At 24.1% G+C, this 15,050-nt stretch overlaps 1 protein-coding gene across 1 annotated transcript; it reads right to left on the reverse strand.

The window, feature by feature from the left end:
* Positions 1 to 896: 896 nt before the first annotated feature.
* On the reverse strand, positions 897 to 14,937 carry LOC129987928 (dual specificity mitogen-activated protein kinase kinase 6-like). Its single transcript, XM_056095932.1, has 9 exons — positions 14,589 to 14,937; positions 9,487 to 9,558; positions 8,923 to 9,088; positions 7,799 to 7,918; positions 6,373 to 6,489; positions 4,836 to 5,015; positions 4,583 to 4,660; positions 3,205 to 3,344; positions 897 to 2,248 (listed from the first exon to the last, which is right to left on the reverse strand). The coding sequence occupies exons 2-9, from the start codon at positions 9,549 to 9,551 to the stop codon at positions 2,092 to 2,094; spliced, it is 1,023 nt and encodes a 340-aa protein (XP_055951907.1). The 5' UTR covers positions 9,552 to 9,558; positions 14,589 to 14,937; the 3' UTR covers positions 897 to 2,091.
* Positions 14,938 to 15,050: the final 113 nt, after the last annotated feature.

Genomic DNA, 15,050 nt, shown 5'->3' on the forward strand with positions numbered 1-15,050 from the left:
AAATTTCATACTTAAAAATTTCACATTAACATTAATTAAAAAATAAATGTTATATGAAAAACTGTTCACAGTAATACAAGAAAAAATTAAAATTTATAATTTTTTTGTAAATAATGTGTTTTAATTTCATATTTTATAATTACATACAATTTCAAATCTATACTGTTTGCAGAATAAAATGTAAAAACTATTAATAATTTATAAATACACTGGCATGTTTATTTATTATTTAACATAGGAAACAATAAATAATTATTTAACATAGGAAACAAGTTAGGATCTTATCCTCCAAAATATTGACATCTGAATATATATCTTTCTAACCACATAATCACTATTTTATTTAATTGTCACTAAAGAAGTAAATTTTTTCTGACATTAAATCATCTGTGTTATGTTCCTTAGCTAAACAATGAAATGAAAAATCCTCATCCAATTATCTATTAGAAACCTCAATTATTTTCAAACGAAGTTTAAACAATCCAAGATTAAGAAATGAATAGGTAATGGAAAAATGATTTACAACGCATAGAATTTTCTCATGCTTTAAAATATGAAATCTAAAATCAATTTAATTTAGTTTCCAAAATGATCAAAATTCAGGAAAGATTTTTATTTCATTTAAATATTTTAAAACACACAAAAAAGTAAGTTAGTTTTTATTTTCTAAATCTCAATTTAAATTTCAATTTGATATGAATGCTGTTTCTGAATATATTTGAAAATATATCAGTTACAACACTTCAATAAAAATTAGCATTATTTCTTAAGATACATTAATAAAAGTATTTTCTAAATTAAATACATTATAGAGCAAAGAAAAGGATACTATTGGATATATATATATATATATATATATATATATATATATATATATATATATATAATGACCGGACTATTACAATTAGCTGCTCTGATACAAGTTTTTTTTTTTAAATCTTATAATGATAAATAGAAATTCAAATTAATATGGTAAAAGATAAAAATCGGAAAGAAGGCACTTATGTCAAAATTCTATAGAATGGACAGTTTAAATTCAAGCTTATAGCTGTTTACATAACAAGAAACATAACTGGTAATACTATATACATCATGAGCAACAAAAACTTATTTTATAACAACACATACATAATTGTTAATTTCATTAATCACAATCAACATTTAACTGTATTAAAAATATATCTAAATGTTTTAAAAAGCAGAACAATTTACCTATTTTTAAAGTACAAGAATATGTAGTCGAAAATTCGAAACAATGCACAAAAAATTTAAGTAGTGTGATATGATTACAAGTGGAAACAATTTTACATCATTTCTTCAAGAATTTAATACACAAAATGCAATTATATACTAAAAAGTACACACAAAAAGAAGGGAGGGGGGCGGTTGATATGATTCAAAACTTTTAATGAGAAATTTTGATATTATTTGATATGAGTAGAAAGTATTATTAATTAAACTAAACTTTCAACTAAAAGTTACAATACCAGCACTAAAAATGTAGTAATTTCAATATATTATCTAATTAAGTCAATAATGGAAAAAAATTTAATATGTACTCTTATAATAATTCTAACTAAATTGCACTTTAAGAGTTCAGTCAATGGATATAAAAATAATTATCCTTTTCAATATCTTTTCATGCATTGCTTCTCAAAACAAAAAACACTTCAAATCTAATAAGTTTAAACCATAATAAATGAAAAAAGAAGCATACAAAAAATAAAATAAAATGATAAGCATTTCTTTTTAATAAAATGAATATCAGAATAAAATGAAGAAAGCATCCTACCTGCATTAATTACCAATTTAAATACATCAAAATTATGTTTTTCTTTAACAAAATAAATACTTTTAAAATACTACATTTACCATTAAATAAAATGAAATTGTAATGAATTTTTAAGATGTCATTTTTTAAGTAATTTAAAATGGCATTCGTTCAATTGTACAAAGTCAATATGCTATTCTTGCATGATATTTTTTAAATTTAAATCATGGAAATTTAAAAGTCAAGTAGATATGCTTTAAGCATAATAAAATAGCCTTAACACATACACACAGCTAGACGGACAAAATTTTCTGATGTACCTATGACTTCGGTGCACCTTCAGGTACTTTATCATACATGTCTAACACAAATGAAACATATCTTGAGATGTCAAAATCACGAGTGGAGTCTGATGATATAAATGGATGTTCAAGAAGTTGAGGATAATTTGGCCTTTTTGTAAAATCCTTCTGTAAACTGGAGGGAAAACAAGTAATAAAAAAAAAAAAAAAAAAAAAAAAGTCAATTCCTACTTAGGTCAACAAAGAAAAATTTTATTTTAGTTACTTTTTATTAAATAATTACCCTTTAATATTTTATATAATTTTTTTCCAGCGATCTACACACTTCACCACTGACGGTATTTATTCCTAAATTTATATCCTGCTAAAAATCTTATATAAGAGAAAATTTTTGAACTAAATAAGTTATATCAGAATTCCATAAAAAGATCATATCCAGTGATATGTCCTTCATTGATGAAAGTTTCTTTATTATTATTATTAGTTTTAAAATAATGATTTAATAATTTTTGTTGTTAAAAAATAATTTATTAGACAATATGACACTACCGTGCTGACATCTATTGGTCTATTTTTTCTCCCATATAAAACTAAATTTAATTAATGAATTAATATTTGGAAAACTGAATTAACATCAAGAGTCATCCACTACAAGTTTAAAAAAGTGTATTTGAACTTGAGTGGATGAATAAAAAGTATTTTATTAAAGATTGAAAATTTGAACAAGATATATAAATAAATATATATAGGGAGAGTGTGAAATAGTAGGAATTGAAAAAAGATAACTACTATTAAAATGAGAAAAGTGTTGAACAAATATACTGATAACTATTTTTATCAAACTATTTTTTAATACAATTAAATTGCATTATAAAAAATATATAAGAAAATTTTGATGAGCAATCATTTATTTATAAATGATTTCATTAATATCAAAAAATATATTCATCTTTATCCCATTAATTTCAATAATTAACTAGCTGCAGTAAATAAAATATTTTTGTAAAATCAATGATTTAGTTTTTTTTAAAAAATACAGTATTTTATCAAAATAAAATTTTTATAAATTTCAAAATGAAATCAATCTGATAGTGAACAATAAAAAAGCGAGAAGGTCAATCTTAGTCTTACCATTGAGATATGAAGTCTTCAAAATTATCCGAGAATTTTCCACTTGGTAAACGAGGTGGATCATCTTGAACAACTTGTTTCAATTGTTCAAATGGTGTGGTCCATGTTTTATAAGGAAATACACCCATTGATAATTCATACTAAAAAATATTATAATAAATGATTAAAAAAATTTTGGTATATACACAATTATATGTACAATATATTTGAAAATGCAAATGTTGATTAAAATCAATGAATAATCACATAAAAATCAAAGGAAATTTAATGTCAAGTCCAAAACATAGAAGGATTGAAAAAAAAAAAAACTGTAGATCTGATTAGTTTATCTTCATTCATTTTTAAAATTTACTTTTAATTATAAATCAGTAATAATGTGCACATCAAAAATTAGTTTCTTAGGTTGAAATTGTATTACGTTGTATTGCATTTACACATAAATGCAATAATTAAAATGTAAAATATGCATTTAAAAAATTCTAAATAAAAATTCTTTAGGATTAGAAAAAAAGGAAAAAAAAAAAAAAAAAAGATTGAGAAATAAAATTGCTATCTTAGAAAAGCCCATTTTTAAAATTTTAAACTGGTGTTAAAAATGGGTTTTGTGCAATTGCACGCTTCAAATTTACTGATTAAAAATTAATTTTCGATTAATCTAACTACGATTTTGCAAATCCTTTTCTTAGTAAGCATCTACCATCTAAGAAGTAACTATGTGTCAAATCTGATTTTGGTCAACGGTCTGCTTGCAGAGCAATTTAAATTGGTTTTACATTCAGTATAATGAATGCAATTTACAAATAGTATGTCAGCATATAAAAATCATCAGGTTAAAATTTATTTTATAATCTAAGAACAAATAGTAAAGAAGGATATATTAAAAACATCTTTACATTGACATTTTTTTCCTACGTAGTTCCATGAAAAGATAATTTTAAACAAAAAGTAAGAGCGAAGGAAATAATATAAATTATTATATTTTTTATACTATTTTTTCCTGCTTAATTAACATATTACTTTAAAAAATCTGTTATTATAGCAAGCACATATACTTTAATATTGTTTCATTATTTTTTGTTTTAACCAGTAAATATTATAAAAAGTTCAAAATTGGACTTCCCAATGTCATCAACAGTCTACCAACTATTCTTTGGTTTCATCAAGTTAGTGTATATATATATATATTAAATAATTCATGAACATAATAGCAGGCTGTATTTAAATAATGAATACATAAAAGGATATCAAAGACCACTGTTACAAAATAAATGCTATTTACAAAATATAAATTAAAGAAAACGTGATGTGAAATTTAATATGAAAAAATACACTTTTTTTAAAAAAATATAATTAAATATGCACAAAATATCGTTCCTACCATTGTAATACCTAAGCTCCATACATCTGAACGTATATCATATCCTCTTTGGTTAGGAGAAGGATTGATTCGCTCTGGCTAAAATGGAAAACAAAAATGCAAACTAAATTGCAAAAAATAATATCCACTCATAAATCGGTATTAAAAAAAACTAAAACTTTTGACATTGCATATTACAAAACAAATGTAATTTTAAGATCCACACAAAATAACAGGTTTTTAACAAAATAAATAAAAACTATCAATAACTTACAGCCATATAAGGCTTACAGCCAGCATCCACAGTCTTTGCTATTGAGTCTACAAGATATCCAGAAATGCCAAAGTCGCATATTTTTACAGCACCACCACGACTTATCAGAATATTGGATGGCTTTACATCACGGTGAATCACTTTTAACTTGCTATGTAAATAATGTAAAGCACTGACAACCTAAAATCATAACAAAATATCTTTTATCTTTTAGTATTTATTTTAAAACCTTAAACAAAAAAATTAATAAATAAATATTTCTAACTATATACATTCTTTTTTAACAGTTTTTGCTCGCATAATATGTTTGTATTATTGTTTGTTTGAATTTATGTATGCTTATTTCAATTAAAAAAAACCTTAAAAGATTTAATTGATACTGAACTCGTTGCAAAAGTGCAGACATCAAATTAATTCTTTTAAAATAAGTTGAAGATAAGGTAGAAAAGAAAAAGTGGCACACCCTTTATTAATACAGAACTTATTAAACTATGATTAAGTCCAATATTTATGTTTTCATTTAATAAAATGGAAAAGTTTAAAATATTTAATATTCAAAATGGATATTTTTCAACCATTTTATCTTTTTAAAAATCACTTTAATCATCTCAAATAATACTATTCGTTTCATCCCTTTCAGAAGTAGATATAAATAAAGATAACCATGCAAACTGCAAAAAAGACCAGATAAAAGAAGAGGTATGCAAAAAAAATTTTCTATCACAAAGGAATTTCAAAAATTTGCTTTTCCCTTTAACCCTTATTGTGGCAAGATTGCTTTTTTGAAGAAAAGCAAAAAAAAAAAAAAATGTATATAATATTTTTTATATTTTTTCTTATTATAGTATTTTATTATAGTATTTATTATAATATTTTTTATTATAGTATTTTTATATTATTATGGTAGTATATTTTTATAAAGTTGTATGTATGGTATACTATACAAAATGAACATAAGTATTTAATCATTGCATGAATTGTGCAATTATGTCAGCAATATAACTGAGCAGCCCAAAAAGAAACCAAACAGAAATAAAATATACATAATTTCAATGAATGTTTAATTAGAATATAAAACACATGTTACAAATTAAGCCTGAAATTCTCATCCACATAATTTCACTATAAAAGTCCAAACATAAATAATTTTTTATTCTTTCTTAAGCATTTATTAAACTCATTTTTCTAGGAAACAATGGAAAATATGAAAATCTAAAAGAGTAAGTGTTAAAAAATTATAATCTTTGATTTAAATGATTATAATTTTTGATAACATTTCTACACAGCAAGAAAAATTTGATTGACTGAAATAAATAGCATATAAGCCAATCAATTCTACTTTAATTCCAGGCCAATCTTTCATAAACAGGTAAGATTACAATTTATATTCATGATAGAATTGTAAATTATATTAAATATTTGTTAGTTAATATATTTGAAAGAGGAGGTGAAATAAAATGCAAGGGAATTAATATTTTTTAAGAAAATTCCATAGTAAAGATCAGTAAACATAAATATAACAATAAAAAAATCTTACAGCAAAAGCTATTTTTGCTAGAACTTCTTCAGGAATAGTTTGTTCAGCACTATAAACCTTTGGATAAAATTTATCCAAAGATGTGTCCATTACTTCCATGCATATCCAAACATCTCCCTGAAAAAATTAAAAAAAAAAAAAAAGCTATATATATTTATTAAAATATAAATGAAGTACAAATTTTTAAGATGAACAATAAATACATTTTTCACAGTAATTTGAATTTAGAACAAAATTTTCTTCCAATTATCAAGCAAAAGTAATTAAGGAAAAAACTATAACATATTGACTAGTTAAATTTGGCTCTGAAGGTATCAATTTTTTACCTGCTTAACTCTATTGCATACTTTGAATAATCATATTAAAATTCACTGCACATTTCAGATAAAATCAAAAATTGATTAAATGTTTTTCTTCCCTATCAAACTGTGCTTCAAAAATCTATGCACATACATTTTTGTCTCATCGATAAAATTTAATTATTTTATAAAAAGAAATTATGTAAATATTCCAGCAAATGAATAATAAAAATTTGTAAAACAAGAAAATCATTATATCTGTATCATATCATTAAAAAAATTTCTAATTTCAAAATTTTGCTAATTTCAAATGTATAGAAGTAAATCTATACATTTGAAATTAGCAAAACCAAAGCGCCAATCTTCCTGTCCTAACAACTGTACCAATTTTCATTTTATACGAAAGCCCCAATTTCCTAATAAATCAACAATGTCCCCTACCAAATTTTCTTTTTAAAGAAACTTAATGCAAAAAATTAAATTAAAATTTACTAATTGAATTTACTTACTGAATTAAATTAAAATTTTAATTAATTAAAAATTACTTTAATGCAAATTAATTTTAAAGAAAAATTCCCATTATTTCACCTTTATAGAATCCCTTAACCCCAAAAATTGATCTACTAAACCTGTTGAATCTAGCAACATCGCAATACAAAATTGAAGGTATATCAATAACGAGAAATAGGGGGGGGGGGAAATCTGCTCTAAATTCTAAAAAATCATATTTAATCCCATTCTAACAATTATCACTAAACCACTTACAATTTCATATCCCCCCAGCAAATAAATTCAACTGTCAGTGACAGAAAGTTGGCAATGAATTCATCAGAGCCATGCTATATGAATACAAACAGGCAACTAATTTTATACACAATAAAATGACACAGTGCTTGGGTTGTGGGTAACAAAGACAATGTTAGAATTGGTGCACAGCTTTCCTTTCTTTAATTACTCAAAATGTGTTTAAATATAAGTTTAAAAACTTTAGACTGTAAGACTATAATAAAATTTTAACAAGCTTTTCATAACTTCATTTATATTTATTTAAAATCCATATCAAATAAATAAATATCAAAATAATTCAACACGGCTAATCTATTAAAATTTTTATTTAAAATTATTACTTCTCTAAATAAAGCTCCATAAAATTGAACTGTGTACAAACAATCACTGCTGCGCATAGATATATCCAAATCCATCAATAATCGTTTCTGCTCTTCATTGTTCACAGTGGCTGTAATTCTCTAAACAAACAAAATAACATTTATAAGGTTTAGAATTGACAATTTTTAAATACTACTGTGAAATCTGTTTCAATATAATTACAGATGCTTTGATGCTTTTATGTGTCAAAAACATTTCAAGAGCAATATTAAAAAGACCCATTAAAATTTCAATCAAGCAAAAACCAAATTATAGTTATCAGATTTTGTATATAGAAAACTCTCAATAATAAAGCAGACACCAGAAAAAAAGTGCCACATAAAAAAAATGCTGAATAAATGGAAATTTATTTTTTAAATGTATATTAATAATAAAACTCAAGTTTATTGTGCAAAATATCAGATTTATTGTACTACATATTGTAAATATTAAAAATTATATTTCGCAATCTAAATAGTATCTTATTGTTTAAGCCACATCCAGATCACCGATATCTATATGGAATGGCCAATTCTTCCTTTAATCCTTTACACTAAAGTGTTCCACTGCATGGAACACTTAATTTCACTCACTTCTCAAATTGTTAAATACAATTACAAATGAAAAAAATAAGGTTTAAGATCTACTTTTAACATTTATTTTTTAATAATAGATGACAGTTTAAATCAAACAGATGCATAATTTTCAGCTATAATGTACTACATAAAAGCCTATTTTTTTTTCAATAATATCACAATTTTTTTCTTCACAAAATGCAAACATTTTTTTTTTTTTTTTTTAAAGTTTAAACTTTAAAGAGAAGCTCATTGCAAAGGATTATAACAAGAGCCAGATTTATTCAATGGTATATTATTGAGATTCTATTTACATATGAAATATATACAGATTTTATTACATAAAAAAACTTTTTTTCTAAAAATTAATATTTAATTTACAGAAACATATGTACACAAAATATGGTACATCAAAAAGCCTTGAAAAATTGTTTTAGCATGCATATGTGTGCATATATAAAATAGAATTTCACCATATGCAAATTCAATATTTAAGCATTAAATTATAGAGTTTCAAAGAGGCAACATACTTTTACAGCCATCTCTGTTCCACTTTGCCGATGCAACATTTTTTCAACAATGCCATAAGCACCTCGACCTAATTCGCAAATAGCTTCAAGATCATCTGCTTCAACTTCAAATACTCTATCACCAATAGTAATAGTGGTTCTAGTATCTAAATTTCTTGGAGGCAACCTGAAAAATTATTCACTTACAATGAAAAACTATTTAAATATTGAAAAAAGATATTACAATTCTATTAAAATAGAATTTTTAAGATATATACATTTCATGTCTTACAAGACATATTAGATTTGGTTCGTGTTATAAAACATTTGCCATTATCTTAAAATAGAACATTGCCACTTAGAATACTGAAATGTACAAAATTTAAAAATTCTATTGCAATAGGATGTTAATGAAAATTTCCATATTTACAAACACAAAATAAGACAAATTAATTATAGTGCAATATCATTTTAAATGAAAAGAAAGAGAGAGAGATTGTTCTTTTGCAAAAATGCTTATTACATTTGCATACCACATTAATGAAACTTGAACAAACACTTTCAATGCACTTTTCCCATACTTACACAGGTTCAGGAGGTTTTATTTCTTCAACAAATTTTAATTTTGGGGGCCTTTTTTTGCCTGCCATATTTGACCTACATTAAAAAAATAAAAAAGTGGAATATAAATTTGATGTATGGCATAATTTTTAAATATTTTTTTCATTCTAATTATCACATCTATAAATTTGACCTCAAATGCAGATAATATACATAAATTAATGCACATATAATAATATAAAACAATGTGCAACACATATATGTATATCAAAAATCTATTTCAATTGCCACTCAAAATGTTTTCTTTTGAATCTAAAAAATTTTACAATTTAAAACATCAAATTCAGTTTTAAAAAAAAGAAAATATCAAAGCTTGTAATTCTCCAGACCTGGAGAATTGTCAATCTCAGACAGACAAGTGCATTTACTGAAAAGAAAAATACAAAAATGGAAAATAAATTGCAAAGAAATACTATAGTAAATAAACTGCATTTATGTCTCCAGGCATATTAGAATATACTTATATGATAACCCAAAATGTTCAATTCCTCATATGCCTTCTACCCAAAGAACATCAATATACTAAACTGTGCTTTTCTAAATTAGAATAATTTTTCTTTAATTATATAACAAGATAGACTGAAATGACCAATGTAAATATAGATGCAAATTTAAATAATAAAGAATTAATTTATTATTTTGTCTTATAAATAAACAGAAATACAGATAAAACTTCCAAATCTTCATGCCAAAGAATTTAATATCAAACAAATTGAAAAGTGCAATTACTTTTGAGAAAATCTTTTGGAAGTGACAATATTTTTCAAAAGGAGAAAATTTATTATTCTTTTTCTTATATCAACAGATATTATTTTGCTAGGATGACAAAAATCGCCGACAGTTTAAAAATGTTGGTAATAATTTGTGTAGTATGAACTAAGAAATTGAATGTTCAGCAAATAGAATTGTACATATGACCCCCCCCCCAAAAAAAAAGTAGCATACTAAATCAAAAATTTAACTCAAAAGTACAAATTGAAGCTAAAGGTATTGTACTTCTCTTTCTGATATTAGATCTCAAATAGAATTGTAGATAATATATGCAAAACCTTAATAATAGTTAATTGAATTACATAAATTTCTTGTAAATTTGCAATATCTGATATATCATTTCAACAGACATCAGTTTTGAATGAATCAAAAATAGAAATTTTTTCTTGTTTTAGCATTTTAATCTGAGGTAGTTTTATACATTTTTTTAAATAAATGTTATATTATAGAAACAGAGAAAAAAATTAATAATGGGTGAATAACCAAAAGAAGTTCTTAGTATCAAAATTATTCACAAAATTGAACTAAATGCTGTTAAATCATTCTTGAAATGCACCAAATAGCAAGAAGATAAGTATGAGGATGGGCTTTTTTGCATTTGCTTTAGATAACTGCTAAAAGATTAAAAAAAAAAAAAAAAAAAAAAAAAACAGCATAAGTATTAGATTGTTTTAGAAGGGGAATTTTTGACAAAATCTTATGTTTAATTAAAACGGCTTAAAGAATACTGGAAGCACTGTGTTTTTAAAATTATTATGATAGATTTAGGTATTATCAATATGCTAAAGAGCTTTTCTGATTAATTAAAAATTAATTTAATAATTTAATTAAAAATTTTAATAAATCATTGTAGAAAAGACAGGAAAACTTAGATTTCCTTTTTTTTTTTTTTTCCTTCTTTTTTTTTTCTCTTTCCCTTTAAGCTGTGAATCTCTGTTTTATTTCAATAACTGCAATATTAGAATATTTTTATTTAAAACAATAAATTTTTATCTTCTCATATATAATACTTTAAAACATTTGTAACAGAATTTACTTAGATATTATTATTTTTTTTAAATATGTTCTTATGTTATGGAGGGAACTGTTGTGGAGGACATAATGGTTATTAATTCAGTAAATACAGAATATTCTAAAAATATAACATTTACTTAAATGTTATTTTTCAAAACAAAATATTTAATTACATATAATTTTAATGCACTCTGAAAAGTATTTTTTTTACACAAAACAATGGTTCTGACGTGAGATTAATGACTTGCTTATAACAAATCAGCTAATATCTTTACTGGAACAAAAAAAAATTGTACCCAACTCACTATCACATCAATCTCATATAATCTCCTTCGATAGAACTTAACTTGCATATTATCCAACAAATAAACCAATTTTATTTTGTATCCATTTAATCATGACAGCAACAAAATTTCCCACTGAAATTTTTTCATTATCTTTAATATTTTGTTACAATTTGAAGTTTGTGCTGTTTTTGAAATATTGGACCATACTTGGTTAATTTGACATAAGTTGCCTTTTTCTTTCAGTAATAAGGTAAAGGGGAATTTGCTAAAATTTTCAGTTTATCTTTATTGAATGGTTTTACAAAGCACAAAATATAAAGCACAGATTTGTCCATCTTTTCCGGACTACCTTTTAACTCCTTACGATGGTTATTATGAGCTTTTGAATAAAATTTTTTGACAATGAATTCTGGCTACTTCATAAAATGGAGCTGTGTCCTTTATAACTGCTTGATTTTATAAAGTCATGTTTACATAAAGTTTTAATTCTACTCCAACTCTTTCATGTTACATATCATCTGAAATTACGCCACAAAATTATGACTTTATTATTATATTCTCTATTACAAACAACAACAAAAATTATTTCCTTTATTATATACAATAACAGTAAAAAAATAGTTACTGTGTGTTTGCCAGGAGCATACTTCCCGCCAAAAGTCGTTGTTTACAATGGTTATTATAGAAATAGGTTTCGGTAGGGAGGATCTATTTTAAATAGATAAAATCCAACCAAAATCTGGGGATTATTTGTTTATTTTGCATCAATCTGAAGCAATAAAAAAAGCTGTTTATCATTCATCTTCACACTTTAGTCACAGTTGAAAGAGTCTTTAAATTCACTTAGCTTACTTCATTTACATTTTATTAATCTTTTCTTTGGTTAATATTAAATGAATTTCTTCCTTAATTATTTTCTTGCTTCGTTAATTCTGACATCTTTTAACCCTTATGTTCATTTTGTATAGTATACCATACATACAACTTTATAAAAATAAACTACCACAATAAAATAATTTTTAACTTAGTTTTATTAAATGATTTTTATTACACGATTTTTTTATTTATTTTTTGATGTTTTTTTATAGCGTAAAGAAGCTACCTATAAACTTTTTTTTTTGCTTTTCTTTAAAAAGCAATCTTGCCACATTAAGGGTTAAAATGCCCTTTCAATTTAAAAATCCAACCTTATCCAGAATTTGAATGTTTTGTACAATTTTATATTCATCAGCTCCATAATTTTTCAGAAACAAATATTTTTATCCAAACAATAGAAAACAATTTTTTTTAAACTACAGAAAGTTCATCATGTTTTTTTTAAACTGAAGGAATTTCCTTTGAAATAGCAGGAAGTACATCTGTTAGCATTTAATGCCCACAACATTGAAACTTGTTGCAACATTTTAAGAGAATTTCTGTGTTGCAGGCTCAGAAATCCAGAGAAAATAATATTTGAAACATTGTGTAATCAACAAAGTCAAAACCATTCCTATGGATGATTTTTAAAAACTGCAAACACATATGTAAGGGCCTGATATACCAAAAGTAACTCCCACATGCAAATTATACATATTCAAAGGTTTAAATCGTGACCTATATGGGGACATGAGCTAGAATAATTATATCATCAATACAACAACATATTTTATAGAATTATATTTATCATAAGTCAATAGAACAGGTTTTTGTACATTGGTTTGTAAGCATATAGTTCAAGAGGTGTTTCATTTGTTGTGCATAACTCATATAAATATGTAGTCTTATAGAATTTAAAGTATTGGGTCAGGGGAGGTTCTTATCATCTAACTATAATTCGAAATTACAATGTACATCATAAAATAGCCACCACATTATTCTAAATAAATGATTGGAGATTGTAAAAAATATTATTCTCTGGTTCTTAAGAAAGAAACAGCTAAAAATGATAAACATTGTTTCAGAATATAAAAATAACTAAGCTTAACAGTATGATCATTTATCACACTTAAACAACACTAAAATAGAAAGAACTAATTGTAACAAAAATTATGTAGAAAAATTTAATGCTTCATAGACAGAAACAAGAACAAAAACTGAAATGTTAACCAGGAAAAACTTAAAAAATATTAAATAAAAAAAGTTTAGTTAAAAAATACTATATTAATAAGTATAAGACTGAAAAAATCAGCATACCAATATATATATATATATTGTTCATGTTTCAACCTATATATATATATATATATATGTTTATAGGTTGCATAGTTTACTCTACCTACACTACCTAAAAAAAAATCAACTATATATTCATTTTCTTTCAGGCTTCAAATTTATATTTTCTCACGTTATATATATATGTGTGTGTATATTCTACTATTTAAAAGTAAAGAACTTCACAAAATTTAATATTCAAAATGAAATGTATAAAATAATCATGCATCGAAATGTTGATGCAGCTATTTTATGAATTTATTCAAGAAGTGCATTTTTGTAAACAGTCAAATAATAAATGTCAATAAATTTAAAACTAATTTACTAATTTTAAGTAAAGAAAGACATTTTTTATAACCAAAGCTAAATCTGCAAAACTAAAAAGATATTTATTTTAGAAATGTTTTTAAATTATTGTGTAAATATATTCTTAAATCAAAACAAGGAAATTATTCGAAATATTTATCACAATAGAATAAGTCCATTTTCAAGATGCAAACTGAGACGAAGGGTGATAATTACTTTAAAAGAAGTATAATTAAATTAAACTAATCATTATATCTGAAATAATTAACAAAGTTCGTCCTATATAGTTTTAAAATCATTTCTTAAAGTAAGGAAGCAAACTTGCATATTGCAATTCTACATAAATAAATATAAATAAACAAAACGGCTGGTGTATATATATATATAAGAAATGTAAAATCAGGTGACAGATTTATTGACTATGAAAGTTTGAAAAATGAAAATTAACTTTCCAAGACAACTTTATACATATATTTTTATCACACAATTAGTACTAACCTTACTAACTGGAAGATTTATGTTAATATTTGCAGAGGAACATTTATTTTAAGTTACAAAACAAAATTCACACTCAATTCGGTCAACAGCAAATGTATTTGCTTCTAAACAGCAGTTTACAACCCTTAACGGTATCCGTGAAGTGTCGAAAAGGAGAAAAAAGTCACTTGACCATCTGTTTCAAGAAAATATCAAATTTTTAACAAATAATTCCTATATAAAATTTTATAACTCAACTGATATGTCTAATTAAGAACTTTTTCAAACAACATATGAAAATGTTCATATTTATTTCTCCAAAAATATGAAATGAAAGAAACAGCGAAATGAGAGTTGTTTAAGTTTTGGATCTAAAGAAAGAAAGCATCCCTCTTCGTATTGGTTGGATTATAATTAATAGCGCAGTATAGTTTTATTAATATTTATTATAAATAGGATAGGTTAAGAAAAATCTGATATCTT

Source organism: Argiope bruennichi, chromosome 10 (assembly GCF_947563725.1).
Source record: "Argiope bruennichi chromosome 10, qqArgBrue1.1, whole genome shotgun sequence".
In the NCBI taxonomy this organism is placed as follows: domain Eukaryota; kingdom Metazoa; phylum Arthropoda; class Arachnida; order Araneae; family Araneidae; genus Argiope; species Argiope bruennichi.